The sequence below is a fragment of the Eumetopias jubatus genome, unplaced genomic scaffold, assembly GCF_037043125.1.
Source record: "Eumetopias jubatus isolate StellerSeaLion01/CBP00866 unplaced genomic scaffold, mEumJub1_p1.0 scaffold_8, whole genome shotgun sequence".
Lineage (NCBI taxonomy): Eukaryota > Metazoa > Chordata > Mammalia > Carnivora > Otariidae > Eumetopias > Eumetopias jubatus.
Window position 1 is genome coordinate 55,632,682 of NW_028274814.1, and position 24,064 is coordinate 55,656,745.

Here is a 24,064-nt window from a genome sequence, read left to right on the forward strand (position 1 = left end):
TAGGGGTCAGAAATAATCATGATTAGCAAAGGCTTTAATACTGCTATTTTGTGCCTTGCACATTACCCATATATTTTATTGCATTACCTATTTTAACTAATTTAATTCTTAAAATATTCTTTGAAGTAATTACTTTTGCTCTCATTTTAGATATGAGGAGACTGAGGTAAGAAGAGATTAAATATTTTTTCTTTTCTTTTCCTTTTTTTTTTTTTTTTAAAGATTTTATTTATTTGACGGGGGGAGAGAGAGCACTTGTAGTTAGAGCTGGAGGCAGAGGCAGAGGGAGAGGGAGAAGCAGGCTCCCTGCTGAACAGAGAGGCTGACTGCAGGGCTCAATATCATGACCTGAGCTGAAGGCAGTGGCTTAACCAACTGAGCCACCCAGGCGCCCCGAGATTAAATATTTTATACGGTCATGGCTAGTTGGTGGTAGATTGAGTACTTCGGAGGCAGTATAAATTCAGGGTCTTAGTCCTTAACCACTCATGCTCTGGTGCCTCTCAATAATTTATAATGCAGAATAGCCCCTGTGCAATATATGTATTGTGTACTGTGTTTCGATTACTGTTACTATCTTTTACTATATCTTACCCTGGAATTTGATTATCCTACGGAGTTTGCATTGTATTTTGGGGCCTTTCTCATTATATTTACAATATGCTTCAAGCATTCACCTAAGAGTTCAGTTTTATTCATACCTTAAAAAAATAATGTGGCTGCTTTATAGTGGTGCTTTGGTGTGGATAATTGATAAAATCATCTTGATGATGAATTTTTAAAAATGTGCACTGTCTTTACTGAAAATATTTAAAGTTGTTAATTCTTCAGGATGAAGTCTGAATAAAGAAAAGGGATGGAGAATAGGGAAAGGAAGGGCTTAGTACAGCACCTAATGTTGCCTGATTATGACAGACTTTGAAATTTCACAGCCAACAAAGTTTTTTCTTAATTCCTAGTAGAGTCTAGCTCTTCCACTTTGTCACATGGAAATAAATGTTATAAATGTAATACCAGCTACTATTTTAAAGATTTGATACTAAAAACCTTCAGGAAGATAGTGGTACTATAACATCTATAGAAAACCATTGTTTATTCTGTAGTACATACTGGATTTCTTAAGATATGTATGAAATAAATAAATTGAATCATTTTGCACCTACATGTAGCTTACGTCTTCAGTTCTATATTGGGCATTGTTTCACATCAATGAATATTACTTTTTAATGGTTGTATACTTTTTTTTTTTTAAGATTTTATTTATTTGAGAGAGAGCATGAGTGGTGGGGAGGGGCAGGTGGTGAGGGAGAAGCAGCCCCCCCCACACTGAGCAGGGATCCCAATGCGGGGCTCAATCCCAGGACCCTGGGATCATGATCTGAGCCGAAGTCAGACGCTTAACCAACTGAGCCACCCAGGCACCCCTGGTTGTATGCTATTCCTATGTGATAGTTTATTATATTTAAATCAGTCCTTTTTTTTTTTTTAAAGATTTATTTATTTGAAAGAGAGTGGGGGGAGAGGGAGAGAAAGAATTTCAAGCAGATTCCCCACTGACCATGGTGCCCAACACGGGACTTGATCTCATGACCCTGAGCAGAAATTAAGAGTAGGAGGCTTAACCAACAGCCACCCAGGTGCTCTTAATTAGTCCTTTCTTTTTTCTGTCTTTGTTTCTTTTTTTTTTTAAGATTTATTTATTTGTCAGAGAGAGAGAGAGAGAGTGCACATGAGCAAGGGCAGTGGCAGGCAGAGTGGGAGGGAAAAGCCGGCTCCCTGCTGCAGGGAACCTGATGCAGGACTCGATCCCAGGACCCTGGGATTATGACCCGAGATGAAGGCAGATGCTTAACCGACTGAGCCACCTAGGCATCCCTAATTAGTCCTTTCTTGATGGATCTTTTTTGGTCCAGTTATCCCCAATATAAAGAACAATGTAATCAATGAACATATTTTTATAAACTCCTTTTGGGAGCTAATATAAATTCCTAGAAGCTATTTCACTAGTTCGAAGAGTACATATATAGACTTGCTTTTGATAGGTATTATTAAATTCCCCCTCCAGAAAACCATACCAATTTATAGTCCACCTAGCAGTGTATATAATATAGTGCTGTTTCTCTAGTCTTCCTGAAGCTTGGCAATAATTATTGACAATAATTGGCATTATTTTATCTTTGCCAATTTACCAAACACATTTTTTTGATTACTAGCAAGATTTGAGTATCTTTACATGTTCTGGCTATTGGTATTTTTTCCTCTAAATTGATTATTTGGTTGCTTTGCCCTTCTATTGGGAGTTTTTCTTCCTGATTTATATAAACCTTAATATTAAATGTACACATTTCCTGCATGTAATAGATACTTGGTCTAACTTGTCATTTCTCATAAGCTTTTGTTTATTCTGCCATCAAGAAGTTTCTGTGTAGTGATACTACCATATATTTCTACATATATATGTAGATATATGCAGTGTAAAAACAATGTAAATATATTTTTATATATTTGCATTACTCTTTTTCCTGTATTGTTTTTGTATTTTTATTTTTAAAAGATTTTATTTATTTATTTATTTAGTATGAGCAGAGGGAGAGAGAGAGAATCCCCAGCAGACCCCATACTGAGCATGGAGTTTGATGCGGGGCTCGATCTCATGACCCTGGGATCATGACGTGAGCCAAAATCAAGTCAGATGCTAACCGACTGAGCCACTCAGGCGCCCCGATTTTGTTATTTTTAGAATGGAAATCTTGTTAACCTATTCATCTTTATTAAGTAGGAAAAACATCATTTCCCTGCTGTGATAGGAGTTAATTTCCCCCATTTTGACATTGTTTTTCTTGACTTTTTTTATGGTGTTTTTTTTTTTTTGAAAGGCAGAATTTTTAAACTGAATTTTGAAATAATTTCAGCTTCCAGAGAAGATGGAAAACTCTCATACATTTTCTTTGTCATACATTAATGTATAAAATGCCATATACCGTAACCCCGATTTACCAGTTGTCATTTTGCTACATTTGCTCATATCTATCCATCATTTGTCTCTCCATCTGTCTACCTTCCTACCCCAGTCTCTCCCTCTTTCTCCTTCCTTCCCTGCCTGCCTACCCCCCCGCCCCCACTTTTTGGAGAACAGTTGAGAGGAACAGAATCCCTAAATACTTCAGTGTGTGCATTTCCTAAGAACAAGGATATTAATTTACATAACCTTAGTATAATTATCAAGACCCAGAAATTTAACATTGATGCTATTAGTATTGAAGTTGCACTAAGTCCCAATAATATCCTTTGTAGTAGTTTTTTTTCCTCTGCTTAGAATCCAATTGGGGATCATGCATTGCATTTAGTTTTCATGACTCCTTTAATCTTAAAGTTTCCTCAACCTTTTTTTTTTTTATCTTTTATGTCACTGATAGTTTTGAAGAGTAGAAACCTTTTATTTTGTATACTCCCATTTTGGGCTTGTTTGGTTTTTTGTAATGATGAGATTTGGTTAATGCAGTTTTGGAGAAAATAGAACAAAATTCTCACTGTATCACTTTAAGGGGTACCTGATGACAATTTGTTCCATTATAGATGATGTTACCTAGATCACTTGATGGAATTGGCTTTTATATGTATCCTATGAAAATAATTGATCATGTTAGCTCATTATGAATTTTAGTTTTGTAAAATCAACTACTAAATGTAAATAATAGCTTTTTTGCCAAGGGTTTTTGTAATATTTATCTTTGATAATTAAAGTGCAAAGATTATTCCTGGGTAAGATTGCCCCACCCTTATGTTCACTTTATCATATATATATATACATCTGCATAATATATACATTTAGGGTTTGTGGGAAGGGGAGTTGCTGCTTCCATTTTGTTAAATTAGTGAAACATTTTCATAATTAAGGGTTTGGAAAACATTACATGTTTTGGGATGCCCGGCTGGCTCAGTCGGTAGAGGGGGTAGGACTCTTGATCTTTTGGGGTTTTAAGTTGGAGCTCCACATTGGGTGTGGAGATTACTTAAAATCTTTAAGAGAAAATAATTACATGTGTTTACAGTAGTAGGGTATGGGAATATTTTAAACTATTCTTGGCCTTTTTTTTCCCTTCTCAATTTTAATTTTGATTCTTGTTAGTTATCTGGTGTTAAGCTTTATGATAGCTAAGTGACTTTAACCCTACCATGCTTAGAAATATGTATATTACTTAACTGAGGAAAAGAAAAAGTAGTTATATACAATATGTTTAGTGATTGTTTTGATTTCCTTTATTGCTAATGAGGCATTGGTTTGTCTTGGTAAATTTGTATATGTTAGAAATTACATAGTTGTACTTTTTATTAGATAAGCTTATTAATATGTACTTTTACTTTGCACACACATTTCTCCCCTCCTCCAGTATTTGTTTACTTTGAACATAGTACAGTTATTTACTTGTCTTGGGTTAATTTATTTATTGTAACTTTTCCTCAGCAACTAGTCTACTATAGCTCAGCATGATTGATTATGTTCATAATATCGACATATTTGAATGACTTCTTGTTGTGTTGGAGTAGTGCTTGAAAAACTCAAACTTACTTTCAAGGTTGGTACATTAAATAGCCTATCTTTTTAGGTGTTTTGGAATCAAGATCCTAGCCTAAATTGTTGATAAAGAGAAAAGAAATTTTATCAAATCGGACTTAAACTATGATATCCTTATAGTTGTGCATACAGGTTAATTCTGGTAATTTGTTGTGTAGTGAAAGATACTGTTATTGCACCATCACTGTGATGGATGATGAAATAATTTCCTTCTCTTATTCCTTTATGATAGTAGTAGTTGATGCCGATAATTTTATGTATGTATGTATGTATTTATTTATTATACTGCCTGAGGGGGCCCCCCAGCTTTTTGAGGTATAATTGATAAATGAAATTGTAAGATATTTAAATTATACATCATGATGATTTGATATGTATATACAGTTGTGATGAAAGGATTTTCTCCATCTGATTAATTAACACATCCATCACCTCATATATATAGCTTTTTTTTGGTAAGAATCTTTTGATTTTTTTTTTTTAAGATTTTATTGTCAGAGAGAGAGCTTGCTAGTGCACAAGCAGGGGGAGCGGCAGGCAGAGGGAGAAGCAGGCTTCCCGTTGAGCAAGGAGCCTGATGTGGGACTTGATCCCAGGACCCTGGGATCATGACTGAGCTGAAGGCAGACGCTTAACCAATTGAGCCACCCAGCATCCCGAATCTTTTGATTTTCAACAGACATTCTCTGTAGTAACACGAAGCTTTAAATACCCTGTGCTGTCTTTCTTTAATTTGTCTTTGACATTTTGTATGTTTGTGTGTCTGTATTTGAAGCTCTCGTGTTCCCTAGCCTTGGCAGCCAGTGTTTAGGATGCTCCTGCTGACCAAACATGGTAATATTTGACTATAAATAAGAATAATAACTGCAGTGATCACCATGATTCTAAAAGACAAAAAATGATTCCCTTTCTTCCTCCAAAAGAAAAACTTAATTGGTCACCATTGGAGGATGATCGTGATCTCATTATTTAGAAAGGTGGTAAGAATCAAGTAGTTTTTCCTTTACTGTGTGAACTGTGCTGCCACTGGATGTCCAAATCCTGTGCTTGAGTTGCATCTGTGACCAATTAAATTAGAATCTGGAGCATGCAGCCAGGCATTTTGCTATAATGAAAAAAATTGGGCGACTTGGATGTGCACCTAGGCTTAAGAACCACTGTTCTACAAGGTATTTCTCTTATGGGGTACCTTGTACTAATAGCATTGCTATGGTAAATGCAGCTACCAGTTCAGTGGTCCTTGAAAAGGGAGAAAAAAATAGAAGGACAAAAAGTTATTCTGTGTATACTGTGTGCATGTTGCATTTGGGATCTTGTTTTTATTGATGTAAACTTTCTTTTCCAGGCCTCCTTGATGCTACACTTGCCTGTTCTTCATCCTTCCCACCCCTATTTCCAAACTCACTGGCTGCTCTGTCTAGTCACCTTTGCTGGCTTCTGCTCTACCTGACTTCTAAATGTTGGAGAGTGCTCTCTTTTCTTAAAGTTCTTACCCTAGGTGTCCTTTGGTTTTAAATACTATTAAATATTATCTATATTCTGATTACTCTCAGATGTTTATCTCTAGCCCTAACAATATTCCCTCTTGGATTCCAGAATGGAATATTTGGCTTGGATGTATAATAGAGTATTTTGAAATTTACATGTAGAAAATCATGAGGTTTTTCATTGCAGACATGATTCTACTCTAGACTCAGTAAATAGTAAGATCATCAAGGGCTCTGGCTTTAAGAGCCCTGTGTCATTCTTGATTCCTCTCTTAAAGAACTTCTCCTGTACTCCCATAAATGCATTAGCAAATCCTGTCAATTTGACCCTCAGTGTATTTTGAATATGACTGCTACTTCTCTCCCTACTCTTTTTTTTTTTTTTAAAGATTTTATTTATTTATTTGACAGCGAGAAAGGGAACACAAGCAGGGGGAGTGGGAGAGGGGAGAAGCAGGCTTCCCACGGAGCAGGAAGCCTGATGTGGGGCTCTAACCCAGGACTCTGGGATCATGACCCAAGCTGAAGGCAGATGCTTAATGACTGAGCCACCCAGGCGCCCCTCTCCCTACTTTTTTACCCCCAGTTTATCTTTTGTGATTCTATTAGTCACCCATGTTTTTTTTTTCTTTTTTAAGATTTTATTTATTTATTAGAGAGAGAGAGAGCCCAGTGCACAAGAGTGGGGAAAGCGGCAGAGGGAGAGGGAGAAGCAGAGAGTCTGCTGTGGGGCTCAATCCCAGGACCTTGAGATCATGACTTGAGCCAAAGGCAGAAGCTTAACTGAGCCACCCAGGCACCCCTAGTCACTCAGTTTTAAATAGATGGTAACTTCTCACTCTCTCCAAATTAAAATCCCTATTTCCTAGCATGATGCATAATGGGGTCTTCATATCTGTTATTTACCTCCTTAACTCTATTCATTCCCTTACTATAATGATGTAGCTATACTATATACTACTTGTAGGTCTCAAGTGGATCACGCTTATTGTGTTTTTTTTTTTTTAAGAATTTTTTTTTAAAGATTTTATTTATTTATTTGACAGAAAGAGACACAGCGAGAGAGGGAACACAAGCAGGAGGAATGGGAGAGGGAGAAGCAGGTTTCCCGTGGAGCAGGGAGCCGGATGCAGGGCTTGATCCCAGGGGCCTGGGATCATGACCTGAGCCAAAGGCAGATGCTTAACGACTGAGCCACCCAGGCACCCCATCATTGTGGCTTTGTATAGGCTGTGCTTTCTGCCTGGAATTTTTTTTTTTTTTTTAAGATTTTATTTATTTAAGAGAGCGTGAGCACGAGTGGGGGCGTGCAGAGGGACAAACAGTCTCCTTGCTGAGCAGGGAGCCCAATGCAGGGCTCCATTCCAAGACCCTGAGATCATGACCGGAGCCGAAGTCAGATGCTTAACCTACTGAGCCACCCAAGCGCCCCGGCTTGTAATTTTTAAAAGCTTTCTATTTTGGAAAAATTTTAGATTTACAGGAAAGTAAGTTGCAAAGAAAAGATAGTACAGAGAGTTTCCATATACCTTCACCTACTTTGTTTCCCTGGGTGTTACCTCAGAGTACTGTGGTACATTTGTCACAACTAAGAAACCAACATTTCTATCAGGAATTTTTATTTTTCTTTAGATCACCTGCTAATAAATACTAATCTATCTTCTGTGAAACTGATGTTTTCTGCTCTGTGTTTCAGTAGCCCCTCCTAGATTTTCATAGCACTTCTCGGAATGTATGAATAAGACAGTACTAGCAAAGATAGTCTCATTATTACTACATTCAAACACATTTGGAAAAAAAACAAAGCCAGCGATTCCATGTTTCACATTTTAGAACAGCTACTTGACCACAACAGTAGCCAACATGAGTATTTCATGGATTTGGGAAGATAGGTCATTTAAAACATTGGGTGTCCAACAACCAGATTTTTCCCTGATTGTTGAAATCAGAACATCAGAGTGGTGGCTTGAATTAAGGGGTCATTTTATGTGTTGGTTAAAACATGACTTATTTGAACATTAAAATCATACTCAGGACCGTGAGATGCTCATGTTGAGAGGAATGAAAGGCCATTTGAGGCAATAGCTCAAATGTCTCTCCCCTTGTTCTCTGTGATACATACCTAATGAATGGAATATTCATTAGATGATGCTTAAAATTATTTTCTCTTCTCGGGTAAAAGAATTTGTATTTAAGTGAAATGTGTGTAATTCTGTTATTTCTTTTTTAAAGTACTTATTCTGAATTCTCGTACTTTTGTGTTTTCTTGTTTAGATTTATTTATGATTCTTGATGGATGAATGGTTAAAATCAAAACTGTTTTCTTTTAGAATTCTCATTATTAATTTCCAGAACATTGAAGCATTGCTGATTAAAATACACTTGTAATATTTATTCAGTTCTAGATGCTATGAGGGCCTGTTCGTTGAAGTATTGAAGGATTCTGGGACAAAATGAATTGGCTACCCTACTGGGACTCTTATATTTAAGGATATTCCTGGGTGGAGTTATATCACAAAGTCCTGAATTTAAACCTGAGGGCTTGGATGTGAACTGTCATGTCTGCCTTAATTGTAGTAGAGTTTTTCAACAAATTTGTATTCCTTAAATCACATGACACAGGGGCCACAGAGGACAATGTATGTTTTTAACTAGGTGTTAGGAAATACAGGGATGATATTTTCTAAAATTGAAAAGTAAGAGAAATAAATACTGTATGGCTTTATTCTGTGGCAGTACTGTATAATAGAAATATGTGTGAACCAAGTATATCGTTTTAGATTTTCCAGTGCTTCATTAAAATAATTGAAATAGATGAAAATAATTTAAGCAGTATTTTTGACTTAACTCATTTTATTATTATTTCAACATCTTAGCAGTATACAAAGTTAGTGAAATTTTTTGCTTTTTTGGGTACTAAATCTTCAAAATTCAGTGTGTGTTTTATTTTTTTAAGATTTTATTTATTTATTTTGAAAGAGAGCGAGCGGGCATAAGCGAGGGGGAGGGGCAGAGGGAGAAGGAGAAGCAGACTCCCCGCAGAGCAGGGAGTTGATCCCAGGACCCAGGGATCATGACCTGAGCCCAAGGCAGACGCTTAACCTACAAGCCACCCAGGTACCCTCAGTGTGTATTTTATACTTAAAATTCTTTACAATTTGGAATAGCCACATTTCAAGTGCTCACTAACTATATGTGTCCAATGCCTAAAATGTATTGGACAGTGTAAAACTAACCCATTAGGGTAATTCTACTTAAGCATTCTCAGTTCAGATGCTAAACATTTCATCTTTATTTAAATTTCACAGAATTTGCAATTGGAGAGGTAGATTCACATACCAGGCTGTTCAGATATACTTAAGAGTTTTTCAGTAGTGAAATTGAGTATCAGGTATTAAATTGAAAGTTAAAGTGGAAGGGCTGGTCTTAACTGTTACAGTAAAAAGACATTCTTTTTTTTTTTAATTAAATGGTTATTAAGGAAATACAAATAAAAACCACAGTGAGTTACTACTTCATACTAGGATGATTTTAATAAAATAAACTGAAAATAACAAGTGTTGGCAAGGATGTGGAGCTAGCTCGTGGTTATACAACATTGTGAATGCACTAAAGACCACTGAATTGTACACTTTAAAATGGTATGTTTGGGCACCTGAGTGGCTCAGTTGGTTAGGGAGAGGCGGACCCTCCCCCCTCTCATGCTCCCTCTCTATCTCATTCTCTCTCTCAAATAAATAAATAAAATCTTAAAAAAAAATGGTATGTTCTGTGAATTTCACCTCAATTAATAAAAATTAAATAAAATTAAAGTTTTGTTTCTTGGTTAGAGTATTCTTAAAGTGTTTAGCAACATTTGCGTAGTGGATTTTGTAGTAGACAGTGTTCTATTGGTAATCTATAGGAGATGGAAGTTTTTTTTTTTTAAAGATTTTATTTATTTATTTTACAGAGACATAGCGAGAGCAGGAACACAGCAGGGGGAGTGGGAGAGGGAGAAGCAGGCTTCCTGCGGAGCAGGGAGCCTGATGTGGGACTCGATCCCAGAACCCTGGGATCATGACCTGAGCCGAAGGTAGACGCTTAACGACTGAGCCACCCAGGTGCCCCATAGGAGATGGAAATTTTTAAAGCAATTATTTCTTGGCACTCAACATATACATAGTAAATTTTTAAATTCTGAGAATTCAGTAACCATTAGTTGCTAAACTTTTCATTGTCAATCTGTGGCTGAACATTCTTGATGCAGGCTCTCTGAGGACACTATTGATAGGGTCATTGTAAGAATTAAATGGAATACTAATTTTAAAACACTGGATAGGGGGCGCCTGGGTGGCTCAGTTGGTTGAGCGACTGCCTTCGGCTCAGGTCATGATCCTGGAGTCCTGGGATCGAGTACTGCCTTGGACTCCCTGCTCGGTGGGGAGTCTGCTTCTCCCTCTGACCCTACCCCCTCTCGTGCACTCTCTCTTTCTCTTTCTCTCTCAAATAAACAAAAAATAAAACACTGGATAGGGGTGATTGCTCCTTTCTGTCCTTTACCCCTGAATGTAGTTGAAGTTGTCATTACATATGTTTACTGACCACATGTAAGCACTTTAAGGGTGGGAACTTAAGTATTCATTCTTATACTTGTAGAATTTTTTTTTAAAAGACTTTATTCATTTGAGATAGCATGAGCAGGGGCAGAGGCAGAAGCAGCCTCCCCGCTGAGCCAAGAGCCTGATGTGGGGCTCCATCCCAGGACCCTGGGATCACGACCCCAGCCGAAAGCAGATGCTTAACCATTTGAGCCACCCAGGCGCCCCTACTTTTAGCATCTTACATAGTACATAGAATAGATAAATATTTGAACTAAAACGTTGACTCATTCCTCTGCCTCTTAGTGTGCACCTTAGAATGGGCAAAGATTTTTATTAGTAATGCTGAGTACCATTAGAGCCCATAAAATGTCTCTTGTCTATCAAAATAAATAGAATAATTATGAATGGCACTGTATAAGGAGCTTGCTGTGAAATATTTCAGCCAGCATCAGTTTTATCAGAATCTCTAAGTAGTTTAGTTCTTCAGATATATTTAGAAATAGCTATGATTTGTAAGGTGCTTCTGGATATATATATATATATATATATATATATATATATATATTCGTAAAAGTATATTGTTGCCTTCAGAATGCTTGGAGAAAGGATGAGTTGGGATAAGTATCTAGGTAAGCAGTAAAGTGTCAGGATATCCTCACAGGAAGATGAGCTTTTTTAAAGTTGGGTAGATTTAGAGGGACTTTGTGAATAAAGGTACGATCTCTACCAACAGAGTTCTACCAACAGAGTTGTACTGTGTTTTTTTTTAAAAGTTTAAAATGGTAAAGGTGCCTGGATTGAAAGAAAGAGCCTGGAAACGTAGATTTTTTGTGGTATTATCTAGATAAATTCTAATATAAGTTGAACCACTTAGGACTAATGTGATGGACTTATTTGGTATTCAGCAGGACCGATGTGCATGCTTGGAGTTTGGTTGTTAAGTCAGAAGCTAAGTAAATTGGATGAGTTATTACTAGAAAAGCCACCAGAAATCCAGCTGTGGATTTTGCTGTTTGGGGATCATTTTGAAAATGGTGTTTGTTTTAATTAGTAACATTTATTTGTTAGAAGTCACACACTTGTACTATAGCTAATTTGTGTACTATGTTTTTAGTGATATTCAAACATTCTGCATTCATTGTGGGATAGTGCTCTGCCAGGGGACTTGGAGAGTTAACCTTTTGTTTTCTCAATTTGGCAAGTGCAGAAGGCTAAAGAGCATTATTTAATGGAACTTATAGAGAGTTGCATAAGACCAACCCTGGGCATAAGTCTTCTCTGAGCAATTGGATCTAGTAGTTTAAAAGTCAGTATCGGGCGCCTGGGTGGCTCAGTCGTTAAGCGTCTGCCTTCGGCTCAGGTCATGATCTCAGGGTCCTGGGATCGAGTCCCACATCGTGCTCCCTGCTCGGCGGAGAGTCTGCTTCTCCCTCCCCCACTCCCCCTGCTTGTGTTCCCTCTCTCACTGTGTCTCTCTCTGTCAAATAAATAAATAAAAATCTTTTTTTTAAATAAATTAATAAAATCTTAAAAAAAATCAGTATTACTGTCTATCTTCCCTGTTAAAACAGTGTAGAACAGTAGGGAGGCTGCCGAAGGTCTTGAAGTAGTATATATCATTAAGATAAAAAAATAATTTTAAAAATCTAAGAGTCCTAAGTAGTTGTTAGGATATCTAATTCTTTTTTTTTTCCTAAGCTTTATTTATTTTAGAGAAAGCATGTGTTTGGCCGGAGGGGCAGAGAGGGAGAGAATCCCAAGCTGAGCGCGGAGCTGATGTGGAGCTTGATCCCACTACCCATGAGGTCATGAGCCATTACCAGCTGAGCCACCCAGGCACCCCAGGATATCTAATTCTTTGATTTAAAAACAACTTTGGGGTGCCTGGGTGGCTCAGATGGTTAAGCGTCTGCCTTTGGCTCATGTTATGATCCCACAGTCCTGGGATCAAGCCCCACATCGGGCTCCTGGCTCAGCGGGGAGCCTGCTTCTCCCTCTCCCTCTCCCCCTGCTCATGCTCTCTCTCTCTATCTCTGTCTCAAATGAATAAATAAAATCTTAAAAAAAAAAAAACAAGCCAAAAACAACTTACTAGGACACCTGGGTTGCTCAGTTGGCTGAGCTTCTGCCTTTGGCTCAGGTCATGATCCCAGGGTTCCAGGATCGAGTCCCGCATCAGGGTCCTTGCTTGGCAGGGAGGCTGTTTCTCCCCCGCCGTCCCCCCACCCCGACAAATAAACAAATGAAATCTTAAAAAAAAATAAATAAAAACAACTTACTGTTTCTCTTAGGAGAGTGATTAATTGAAAACCCATATTTTTTCTGGGAAGAACATCTCACTATTTTTGTCTTGTGGATTGTGGGAAGCACAGTAAACTGGAGAGTTGTGAAACTATAGAGTTTTCTTTTCCAGCTCTGCCACTGCCTAGTGTGTATTATTTTGGGCAACTTACAAAAAGAAAGGATGTAGTAGTCTCTCATAATTCCTATCTGGAATAGTTCTGTAGTGTTACCGATTTACTTCTGAAATGACAAAATATTCCCTCATTCCTACTATACTTGTGCCCTACATGGCATCCCTGACAGCCTTTTTTATTTTTATTTAGTGTGTTGTTGGTGGCTGCAACGCCAGCTTTGCTTCTCAGGGAGGGCTAGCTCGCCATGTGCCCACACACTTCAGTCAGCAGAACTCCTCAAAGGTTTCTAGCCAGCCAAAGGCCAAAGAAGAATCTCCTTCTAAAGCTGGGATGAACAAAAGGAGAAAATTAAAGAACAAAAGACGACGCTCATTACGTAAGTGTTTCACTGAAAATCTGTATGTGTATTAGATAGCTTTTGTTTATATCTTGGGCATTCATGGAATTCAGGTTTTACTGTTCTTTAACTCTGCTTGTATGTTTTTGTCAATAATAATAAACAGATAGGATCCCTTGGGTGTCAGTGTGAGAGTTCAGTGTGATGTATGTTTTATCTTGGTTAAGGGAGGGTAAGTATATGTGGCCTTAGAATATACAATCTGTATAGAATTACATTTTGACGGCTCCTTTGATTCTGTTCTAAAATAAGAAAATTTAAAATATGGCAGTGTTGGTATTTTAGAAAATTTGGACATGTTAAAGGTAATAATGAAATAAAAGTAACTAGTCTGCTCCAAAGTGGTATGTGTGAATAGCAAAAACCATTTGTAGTATGTGTCTCAGTACTTAAGTCTATTGTAACACCTCTTATGTGCTCAATTACCAGATTATGAAATGTACCCTCAATATTTAGGATAGAACACGAGATGGTAAGGCTTACAAATGCAGGGAGCAGGAATTGACTTAGAACCTCCAGAGCCTAGCAGTGGCCCTGGTTCTTAGTGTCAACCGGCAAATAAATATGTCCTAAATGAAGAAATAGGATTGACTGCAGCTGTCATTGAAAGGGAGTCCACTGCAAGGGTGAACTAGAAAGAAAAAAATAGATTGCGCTGTACCCTCCTTTCTCTTGGGATTTGATTAGGGTATAGAAGACACTCCAGACACTAAACCAGACTAGAAGGTTTGTCTCTAGAACGTTAACATTTTTTTGTTACTACAAAGCTACAGTGGACAAATGAACAAATCATAGGTGACAAACTTTTCTAAACTCTTAAGTTTCTTGTTGAAATAAACAAGTGTATTTTTCAAAGTTGGCTATTGCATTTAGGTTATGGATCCATTTTCCTTTTGCCTTCCATTTTATAAAAACAGAAATGACATCTGTTTATTTTATTTGACTATTGATTTGGGTAGCTTGCAATCACAGAAAATTGCTAAATATATATTATGGTATTCAAAACTGAGAATAACTTTCCCACCTATTCCACTTAATAACCTCATTCTTTTCTTCTGAGTGTATACATAGTAATCATCTAAACTTACTGACTTTTTCACATTATTTGCTTGGTAATGCCTGTACAGTGTGCTAGTTCTCCTAAAGAGAACGGTTCAGTTAAGTATCCAGTCCTCACTAGAAATGGAGGGACCCGTGGCTGCTTAAGTCTATGGCCTCTTTTGAGAATGTTTTTTCCAATATTAACTAATAAAACGGGCTACGTAGGGAGAGTGGTGGGGAGGGAGGTCTTGTAGTGGGTAAAAAAAAAATCTTGTTTCCTGTTTAATGGGGTAGAATGAGGATAATCCTGAATATATGAACTTCAAAAGATCCAAGACCTTTCACTGTGATTAGCCACTATTAAGTGCTGTGATTTGAATGGCAGAGCTGCTGCCATTGCAGTCCATTCCTTCCTTAAAAATATACAAGTCTATAGTAGAGTACTAAAATCACTTTGATAGTACCTTTTTCACGTAATTCAGAGAGGTCATTTTCACTTAACTGGGTGAGGAGTACATTAACAAATAGAACTGTAGCTGTTACTGTTTGCTACAATTTCTAAAATTTATCTTAAAGTTTTTCTATTTTGACGTACTTTAAAGTGGAAAGAATAGTACAATAAATAATTGTATATCTTTCATTTCGAGAATATGCCATATTTGCTTTATCTCCCTACATACATACTTTTTTGTCCTGATTCCGACATACAAGAATGCATCTCCTAAGAATAAAGATACTCTTTTACATGGCCATAATACCATTCTTGCTGAGATACCCATAATACCATACCAAAAAGGCAAAAAGAAATCAGGTAACATGTATAGTTTTGAGCCACAGTCTTTATTTTTGTGGTCTCCAAAGGTTTTTTGATTGTATAGCTCATCAGTTAAAAAAAATGCTTGAGCACCCACTCTCAACATCTGTGCTTATATAGTGCACACAGATAATGCTACTGATACACATTATAAAGCAGTTACCAAGAAGGGTATATTGAAAAACATCAAGATGCAAAACAAAAGTAGTGATAGTATTTTCTTCCCTTACCCTAATGGGTCATGACACAGACCTGCTTTTAGTTTCTCTATTTCCACTTAAGTGCTTATCCTGCTCAGGAAAAAGTGTATTTGGAGAGCATGGACAGAGTAGAGTACACTTTTTTTTCCTCCCAGTAGGCACAAATCTGATAGGAAGGGGATTTGTTTTTCCTTTTGATTTTTTTTTGGGGGGGGTCCCATAAACATCAAATATTTTTTTCTGATTTACTGTTGCATTCCTAGTCTTGTCGGTTCTGCTAGTTTATTACTTGATGTTTTGCTTATTTCCTTTTGAAGAAAAGTCCAGTGAAAAAATAGCTATTCATTATTGAGTATGCCAACTGGTGAAAACATTTCCCACAAAAGCTCTGGTGGATTTGTGTAGATGTTCTGAGAACTCCATGATTAGTAGAGGCAAATCCACCTCACGTAGTAAATCAGAATAGTGTGGTAAATCAGCATACATGTAATTCAGAATATACTGTACCAGGAAATCAGGCCATTTCATTTATTCTCAATAAAATTTAATTCTTAATTACAGATGATCTTGAAAATTTTCATGTATTAGTAAGCTCCACAATTGTAAAATATGAAATTCACTTTCCTTATTTTGAGCAACATTCTTATTAGGAATAAAAAGAGCATAATTTATAATAATACTAGTGGGATGAAAATAGAAATTTAAAAAATGTTCTTACCAAATTAAATCTTCAGTGTATAGTTTTGTTGTGATTACACTAAGAGATTGCTTACTCCAGGTTTGTGAACTTATTTTAAAAATTAGTATAAGCTTATTAATATAAACTGCTTTGTGATTTAAGACATTTTTCATATGCATTTGTTTTACTTAATCATAGTCTATAGCTGTTGTATCTCCATTTCACAAATAAGGAAACAGGTTAAATAGATTAAGCAGTTGCCGAAAGTCACACAGCTAATAATTGGTGGAGTTGGGAGTTAGAATTTTGGCAGACTCATTGGCACTGAAAACTGTATTTATAATTTTCTTAGATTGTTGTTAGAGTTATTTTTTTTCTTTGAATATTTATTTATTTGAGAGAGGGAGAGCAAATCCCAAGCAGAATGCCCACTAAGCGTGGAGCTGATACAGGGCTCGATCTCAGGACACTGATCAGGACCTGAGCCAAAAACTGAGTCAGATGCTCAACCATCTCTACCACTCAGGAGCCCCAGAAGAGTTATTTATATTCAAGAAAATATGTGCCAAAAACTCCAGAATAATATTACAGGTTTTTCAGATTTGGAAAAAAAAGATTTTTTAAAATTTATTTAAGTAATCTCTACACCCAGCGTGGGGCTCAAACTCACAGTCCTGAAATCAAGAGTCCTATGCTCCTCCAGCTGAGCCAGCCAGGTGCCCCAAATTTGGAAAATTTTTGATCACATGTTAATATAGACTATTCATAACATGTATTTTATATATTTGGCTGTGGTGAATTATATCTCAGCATACTGATAGATTGTTGAAAATACAGGACTGGTGCTCAGGGGAGGTACTGAAATAAAATATGAAATTATATGGAAAAGATAGTAGCTGCAGTGTGGAATCATGAGGCTTAAGGTTAGAACCTCACACACCAGTGGGCATAGTTAAACCCACATTCACTCATTAGTTGGAAGTCTACTTTTGTGTATCCTTCTTGTCAGCTAGACCGCATGTTCTGAAAGCAAAATAAAATTTTTTAAATACCAGATACATATGTTAATTGTTTCAATCCTTATTACATATTTTTGTGGAAAATCTTGGCAGATTGTTACATTTTTCTAAATATTCTTTACCTTTTTGTATTGACTTTTAGCACGACCACATGATTTCTTCGATGCACAAACACTGGATGCGATAAGACATCGAGCCATATGCTTTAACCTCTCAGCTCATATAGAAAGTTTAGGGAAGGGACACAGTGTTGTTTTTCATAGTACTGTAAGTATTTGTTATTGTTTTTTTTTAATTATCAATGTAGGTTTGCAAGAACATGTATTTTGATTTTCACAATCATATTTCTAAACTCAAAATCTAAGAAAATATAATTTAACAAAATCACAAAAAGTTCTGCTTTATCAGTATCTTAAAAATTACATGTATTGTTGGTTAGAAAGCAAATACAGTTAACTCTTAACATGGGTTTCAACTGCACAGGTCCACTTAATACAGATTTTTTTCAATAAATATAGTAAAGTACTGTAAATGTATTTTTCTTCATGATTTTCTTAATATTTTCTTCTAGTTTATTGTAAGATATGGTATATAATACATATAATGTGTAAAATATATTAATCGACTGTTTATGAGTAAGGCTTCTGATCAATAGACTGTTGTAAAGTTTTGGGGGAGTCAAAAGTGAAATGTGGATTTTTGATAGTATGGGTGGTTGGCAGTCCTAACCTCTGCATTGTTCAAGAGTCAACTGTATTTTCCACAATTCAACATTTTGTTGATTAAATTGAATATTTTAGCCTTTAATTTGAGCTATTTAGGAATATTGGGGTGACATTTGGGCTTGTGGGCATTTGAAGATCAGGCTCTAACCATAACTAGGTGTCTTTTCTGGTTTCCTCATTTGTAAAATTAGAATATTAGACTCTTTTTAACTCATAGCCATAAGTGCTTACATGCTCCCCCCTCGCCCCCCAGAATACATCTAAAGTTGGAATTAAATAAGATAACGGCCATCAGATTAAAGATTTGTGAAGGAGGGAGTTATTTGTTTATTCTACTGATGTATCCCAAATTTCTGTAATTGTGCCTTGACACATAGTAGGCAGTCTGTATATTTGTTTGAAAGACTATGTTCAGTATCAAATTCAAATTTCAAGTGTCAATTTTGAAAAAGCAATAAATACTTTTATTTTTGGTTAGCTAGGAGATAACAGAGAGTTGTTCTTTATTCCCATGCCCCTTGCCATTTTATTATCCAGTCATCCTTAAATTGGTGTATTTTGGTGTAGGTAAGTTATTAGAGATAAATTTTAGACCAGACCTTGGTGATTTGAATCCCTGGAGAAAGAGATTGTTTAATTTTGACTGTTGAAATATAAAATATACTAAATTTAGGTTTTATTTTTTTATATTAGAATGCACAAGAATTAAATACAAAAGATCTCTTATTACTATTATTGGTGCAAAAATGTGGTTTTAGTATAGCACGGAGACAGGACCCGTGGGCAGAAAGAGCTGCCTAAAAAAATCAGTATTGATACCAGTTTCTCTACTGGTTTGAATATTTTTTCCATCTCCTATAACATCTCCTATAACTCTATTGCATTGCATTTTCACTTTTTCTTTTATGTCTACTTCCAGTGAAATATTCCCAATTTTGATTGATTGCCAGAATGAAGGGCAAGAAATGTAAAGATTAGACTGAAAGCAAGGGTACCTTTTCTGAGATTGGAGCATGTGATGTGAGTTTGGGTTTGAGGAAAGGTGCACCATATTTATTCTCTTTTAAAGAACATTGGATTAAAAAAAACATTGGAGGGCGCCTGGGTGGCTCAGTTGTTTAAGCGACTGCCTTCGGCTCAGGTCATGATCCTGGAGTCCCGGGATCGAGTCCCACATCGGGCTCCCTGCTCGGCGGGGAGTCTGCTTCTCCTTCTGACCCTCTTCCCTCTCGTGCTCTCTCTCATTCTCTCTCTCTCTCAAATAAATAAAAAATCTTTAAAAAAAAAATTGGAAATACAGTTATCTAAATAAGAATGAAAGGGTTGAAAGGAAAATTAGAGTTTGAGAAGACAAAGTTAAAATGGCTGTATTGGGAATTCTGTTGGGATTCAGCAAGATCAGGTGCTTGTTCAGCAGTAATGGTTAAAGTCCTCCCTTGTTGTTGTTGTTACTGTTTTTTAAAAGATTTTATTTATTTATTTGAGAGAGGGAGAGAGAGAGCACAAGTGGGCGGAGGGGCAAAGGGAGAGGGAGAAACACATTCCTCGCTGAGCAGGGAGCCCGACACAGGGCTCCATCCCAGAACCCTGGGATTATGACTGAGCTGAAGGCAGATGCTTAACCAACTGAACACCCAGGCACCCCTGAAATCCTCTTTTGAAGTTTGATAACATAGGTTTATGATTTGGTAGGTCTGTAATTGTTCTTTTTTTCAAAGGTCAGTAAGTAAGATGTGGTCACCAGACCCAAAGTATGGCATTAGTACCCATTTGTTCATTTGCTTAAATATTGAGCACCTACTGTATACTAATGATACAACAGTGAGAAAAACCATTAAAACAACTGTCTAGTGGAAGAGACATGTTAAACAAGATGAAATAGTAAATTGCAAAAACTTACAGGAAGTGGGGGTATGAGCCATTCAGTTATTAGGGGGATGAACGTCATAGCTAGAGGGAAAAGCAAATATAAAAATTGAATAATAGGAATATGCTAAGTATGTTTGAAAATATGCCAAGTATGCGAGAAGGCAGAGAGTAGGAGTTAAGTCAGAGAGGTAATAGGGGGAGAATCTTGTTGGACTAAGACTTTGGTTTTTATTCTTTGTGTGATGGGAAGCCATTGAAGAAGTTTGAGTAGCCATGATCTGATGTGATTTTTTTTTTTTGTTGAGGTATAATAAATATAAACTGCACCCATTTAAAGTATACAGTTTTATGAGTTTTGACAGTTGATCTATGAAACCACCACCACTGCCACAGTTAAGATATAGAACATTTCCATCACTCAAAAGTTTTCTAGTGTAAAACTTCACTGATCTCTTTCCTCTCATGTGGATGTTAATGTGCTCACTTGGGTTTCTGTGTTAAAAACAGAATGTAGGTTAGGATGGGGAAAAGAGGATCAGTCTTTTTAGTATCTGAGGTGAGAAAAGGCCAGAATGGTTACAGTGGAGATGCTAGGAATTGTTAGATTCTGAATATCTTTAGAAAGTACTACTCACCATGGGGCGCCTGGATGGCTCAGACTGTTAAGCATCTGCCTTCGGCTTGGGTCATGATCTCAGGGTCCTGGAATTGAGCCCCGCATCGGGCTCCTCCTCCCTCTCCCTCTGCCTACTGCTCCCCCTGCTCATACTCTCTCTCTAATTAAAAAAAAAAAAAAAAGTAAAAAAAAAAGTACTGACCAGAATTATGCATGGATCAGATGTTGGGTTTGATAATGAAAGTAAAGGATTACTCCACTGTTTTTGGCCTGGGCAACTGGACAAAAGAATGGAGTTGCCATCTAACAGAGAATTTGGAGAGAGCAGATTGAGGGAGAGGGGAGTGTCAAGAGCTTAATTTTTGACACGTTCAATAGAGAATCTATTGCCTCTTTCACTTAGCCAGATGGATGTAAGAGTTTGAGCCCAGAGGAGAGGTGTGGCTACAGATACAAATATGGACATTTTCGGCATATTAGTGGTATTTAAAGGAATCAGACTGGATATGATCACCTAGGAACTAAGTATAAATAGAGAAGGAAGTGTAAGGGATGAGGTTTGGGGCTTATCACTGATTTTAAAAGGCAATAGATCTGATGAAATAATGGTTTAGTAATGAGCAAGTATCATGAATATTAAGGAATAATGGTGGTGACAGTGAATAAGCTTGTGTTTTGAAAATGAAGCACCAGTGTTCACATGCTTTCATTACAGCAACTTCTTGTGATGAAATCTTTAGGTTCACCATGGGAGGAATAGAGATGATCAAAAGAATGAAGGAACTAAAAACAATGGTGATATTAGGAGTCTGGAAAAAATTTTTTTTTAATTCACTGCGTCAACATTGTCTGTGAACATGAAAATCAGTTTTTTAGCTGTACAGAATATCTGAGAGGTTTTAAGAACATGATACTTAATGTTTGCCATACAATAAAAAACTAACGAATAAGAGTGATTTGCACCCTGAAGTCACATCAGGGATGCATGAATACCTTGAACTGAGGAAGAGCCACAAAGGTAGAGTTTAATCTGAGGAGTGCTTTTTCCTGAGGAAAGTGGAAGGAAGAGGTAACAGTATGGGAAAAGGTACTTCATTGGACACAATAGAAAAGAAAGGGGTTAGGTGGACCTCCCAAATTCCATGACTAGGAAGGTTTTGATGGAGGTGGTATGTGTTAAATAGAATCACTTCGTTTAGTAGGCAGACTATTCAATACTAACTGCAAATTTAGGTTTCCTAGCAACCAAATAAGCAATTACGGGAAATAACCATACTGATAATGAAACAGTTTACAGAAAAATAGGTTGTGAGGTACATACTGTGCAGTTGGTCTATTTTGTCTTCTTTTAATTGAAACGTTTTCTTTTGAGCCTTCTCCAGAAGAGGTCAGCAGAATCCTAGTTACCAGTCAGTTGGCTTGCTGTGCTTGATAGGTTTGCATTGTTTTCATATCTTATTTTTATGTAGAGGTATTTTGTTTCAGCATCTTCAGATCTGTCTTGGGGCTCTTAAATTAATCTCATTGCCAAATCTAGAGTTAGAGTTCGTTTTTAAATAATGGGGATAGAGGTGTTTTTTTATAAAGTGCTGTTTTTACTTAGTTCTAATATAGTTTGAGGTGGCTCCTGCTTAAACTTGGTAAAAATACTGAGATTTAGATTATGAGAACACTAAAGTGCTAATTTTGTTAATATGGAGGTTGTAAGAGTTATAAAATAACAAATTTGGTCAGTTATCCTTAAATTTTCAGAATCTGGTAATGAATGTTAAGTATGTTGCCTTTTTTACGTTTTATATTATTTGGTCTTTTTATTCAGGTTGATCCACCATTTAACTTTGATCTGTAGATTCCTTATAACTGAACCTAAACACTGATAGGCTAATGTTTCATTTAAAATAACACTGACCAAAGCAAACAGATACATCCAAGCAAACAATAAATATCTTAGTCATAAATTAGAGACTTTTCCTATCTCAGCTGTCGTTATTTTTTCTTTACTCTTTTATGAATATTCCAGCCAGGGGCGCCTGGGTGGCTCAGTTGTTAAGCCTCTGCCTTCGGCTCAGGTCATGATCCCAGGGTCCTGGGATCGAGCCCCTCATCGGGCTCTCTGCTCCACGGGAAGTCTGCTTCTCCCTCTCCCACTCCCCCTGCTTGTGTTCCCTCTCTGCTGTGTCTCTCTCTGTCAAATAAACAAATAAAATCTTTAGGAAAAAAAAAAAGAATATTCCAGCCAATACGGATTTTTGGTTGGCAATCTAGCTAATCTTCAGACTTTAATTGATAGTAAAATAAATAGCATTTTCAGTCCCTTAATAAAGTTAACATGGTGTTAGTATTTGGCAATGCAAAACTTCAACTCCTTTTTTCTCTTTTTCTTTTGTGAAAATACATTATTAAAGGTGAAACTTCTCAAAGCAGCTCAGAACAAAATATTGTAGTAATAAATGGTCTAGGATATGAACACTTAAAAAATCTTGATTAGGATCAAAAGTGCTTTTTATTAATATATTAAAATAATGTTCTACAAATCATTTTTATGATCTCTTTTATATCATTACTTAGGTAATAGCTAAGAGAAAAGAGGATTCTGGAAAGATAAAACTTTTGCTTCATTGGATGCCTGAAGACATGTAAGTATTTGGAATACTATGTATAATGAATAGACTTATTTTTATTGAAATTTTATGCTAAAAAATTACTTAAGTTATTAGATTCGAATATCATAAAAGAATTACAGAAATTAAACTGCAAAACATTTTGCCTTGTCATTATTAAAAAGATAATCTGTGTAAGTACCTGGGTCAAGGTATAAGCTTTACAACTAGACTTTTTTACTGTTCTTAATAAAAGTTGTAATAGCATCATTTTTAGGATGTGATTATTTTTAGGATTTTTCAATGACCCTTAGGTGGTATGCAAGCATCCTTAGTTGTGCCTTTGTTTGAACTGTGTATTTAAAAAATTCTAAACGTTTTCTAACACACAATGATATTTTATTTATTTATTTTTTATTTATTTTTTTTTTAAAGATTTTATTTATTTATTTGAGAGAGCGAGAATGAGAGAGAGAGAGCACATGAGAGGGGGGAGGGTCAGAGGGAGAAGCAGACTCCCTGCTGAGCAGGGAGCCCGATGTGGGACTCGATCCCGGGACTCCAGGATCATGACCTGAGCCGAAGGCAGTCGCTTAACCAACTGAGCCACCCAGGCGCCCCCACACAATGATATTTTAAAGAAAAATCAATTGGCTAGTTTTCTAGCAGGTTATGTTTTTCTGGCCCAGATGCTCCTTAATTAGACATTTCTTTCTTTTTTTTTTTCCCCAAAGATTTTATTTATTTAACAGAGAGAGAGAGAGAGCACAAGCAAGGGGAGGGGCAAAGGGCAAGGGAGAAGCAGGCTCCCCACTGAGCAGAGAGCCTGATGGTGGGGCTCCATCCCAGGATCCTGGGATCATGACCTGAGCTGAAGACAGATGCTTAACCAACTGAGCAACCCAAGGCATCCCTTAATCAGACATTTCATGTTCAATTTTCCTTTTATCTTTTCATTAAAATTTTTTTTTTCTTGTTAGAAAAGGTAATGAAAGTTTATCATAGAAATTTTGGATAAAGTAAATACCAAGAATAGAATAA

The 24,064-nt window shown here is 36.6% G+C and overlaps 1 protein-coding gene across 1 annotated transcript in view; it reads left to right on the forward strand.

Moving 5' to 3' along the window:
• AEBP2 (AE binding protein 2) overlaps positions 1-24,064 on the forward strand; it is a 68,660-nt gene that overhangs the window by 36,964 nt on the left and 7,632 nt on the right. The window contains exons 4-6 of the mRNA XM_088025932.1: positions 13,253-13,439; positions 17,356-17,480; positions 22,992-23,059. Of these exons, the coding sequence (XP_087882058.1) occupies positions 13,253-13,439; positions 17,356-17,480; positions 22,992-23,059 (380 nt within the window). The remainder of the gene's footprint in view (positions 1-13,252; positions 13,440-17,355; positions 17,481-22,991; positions 23,060-24,064) is intronic.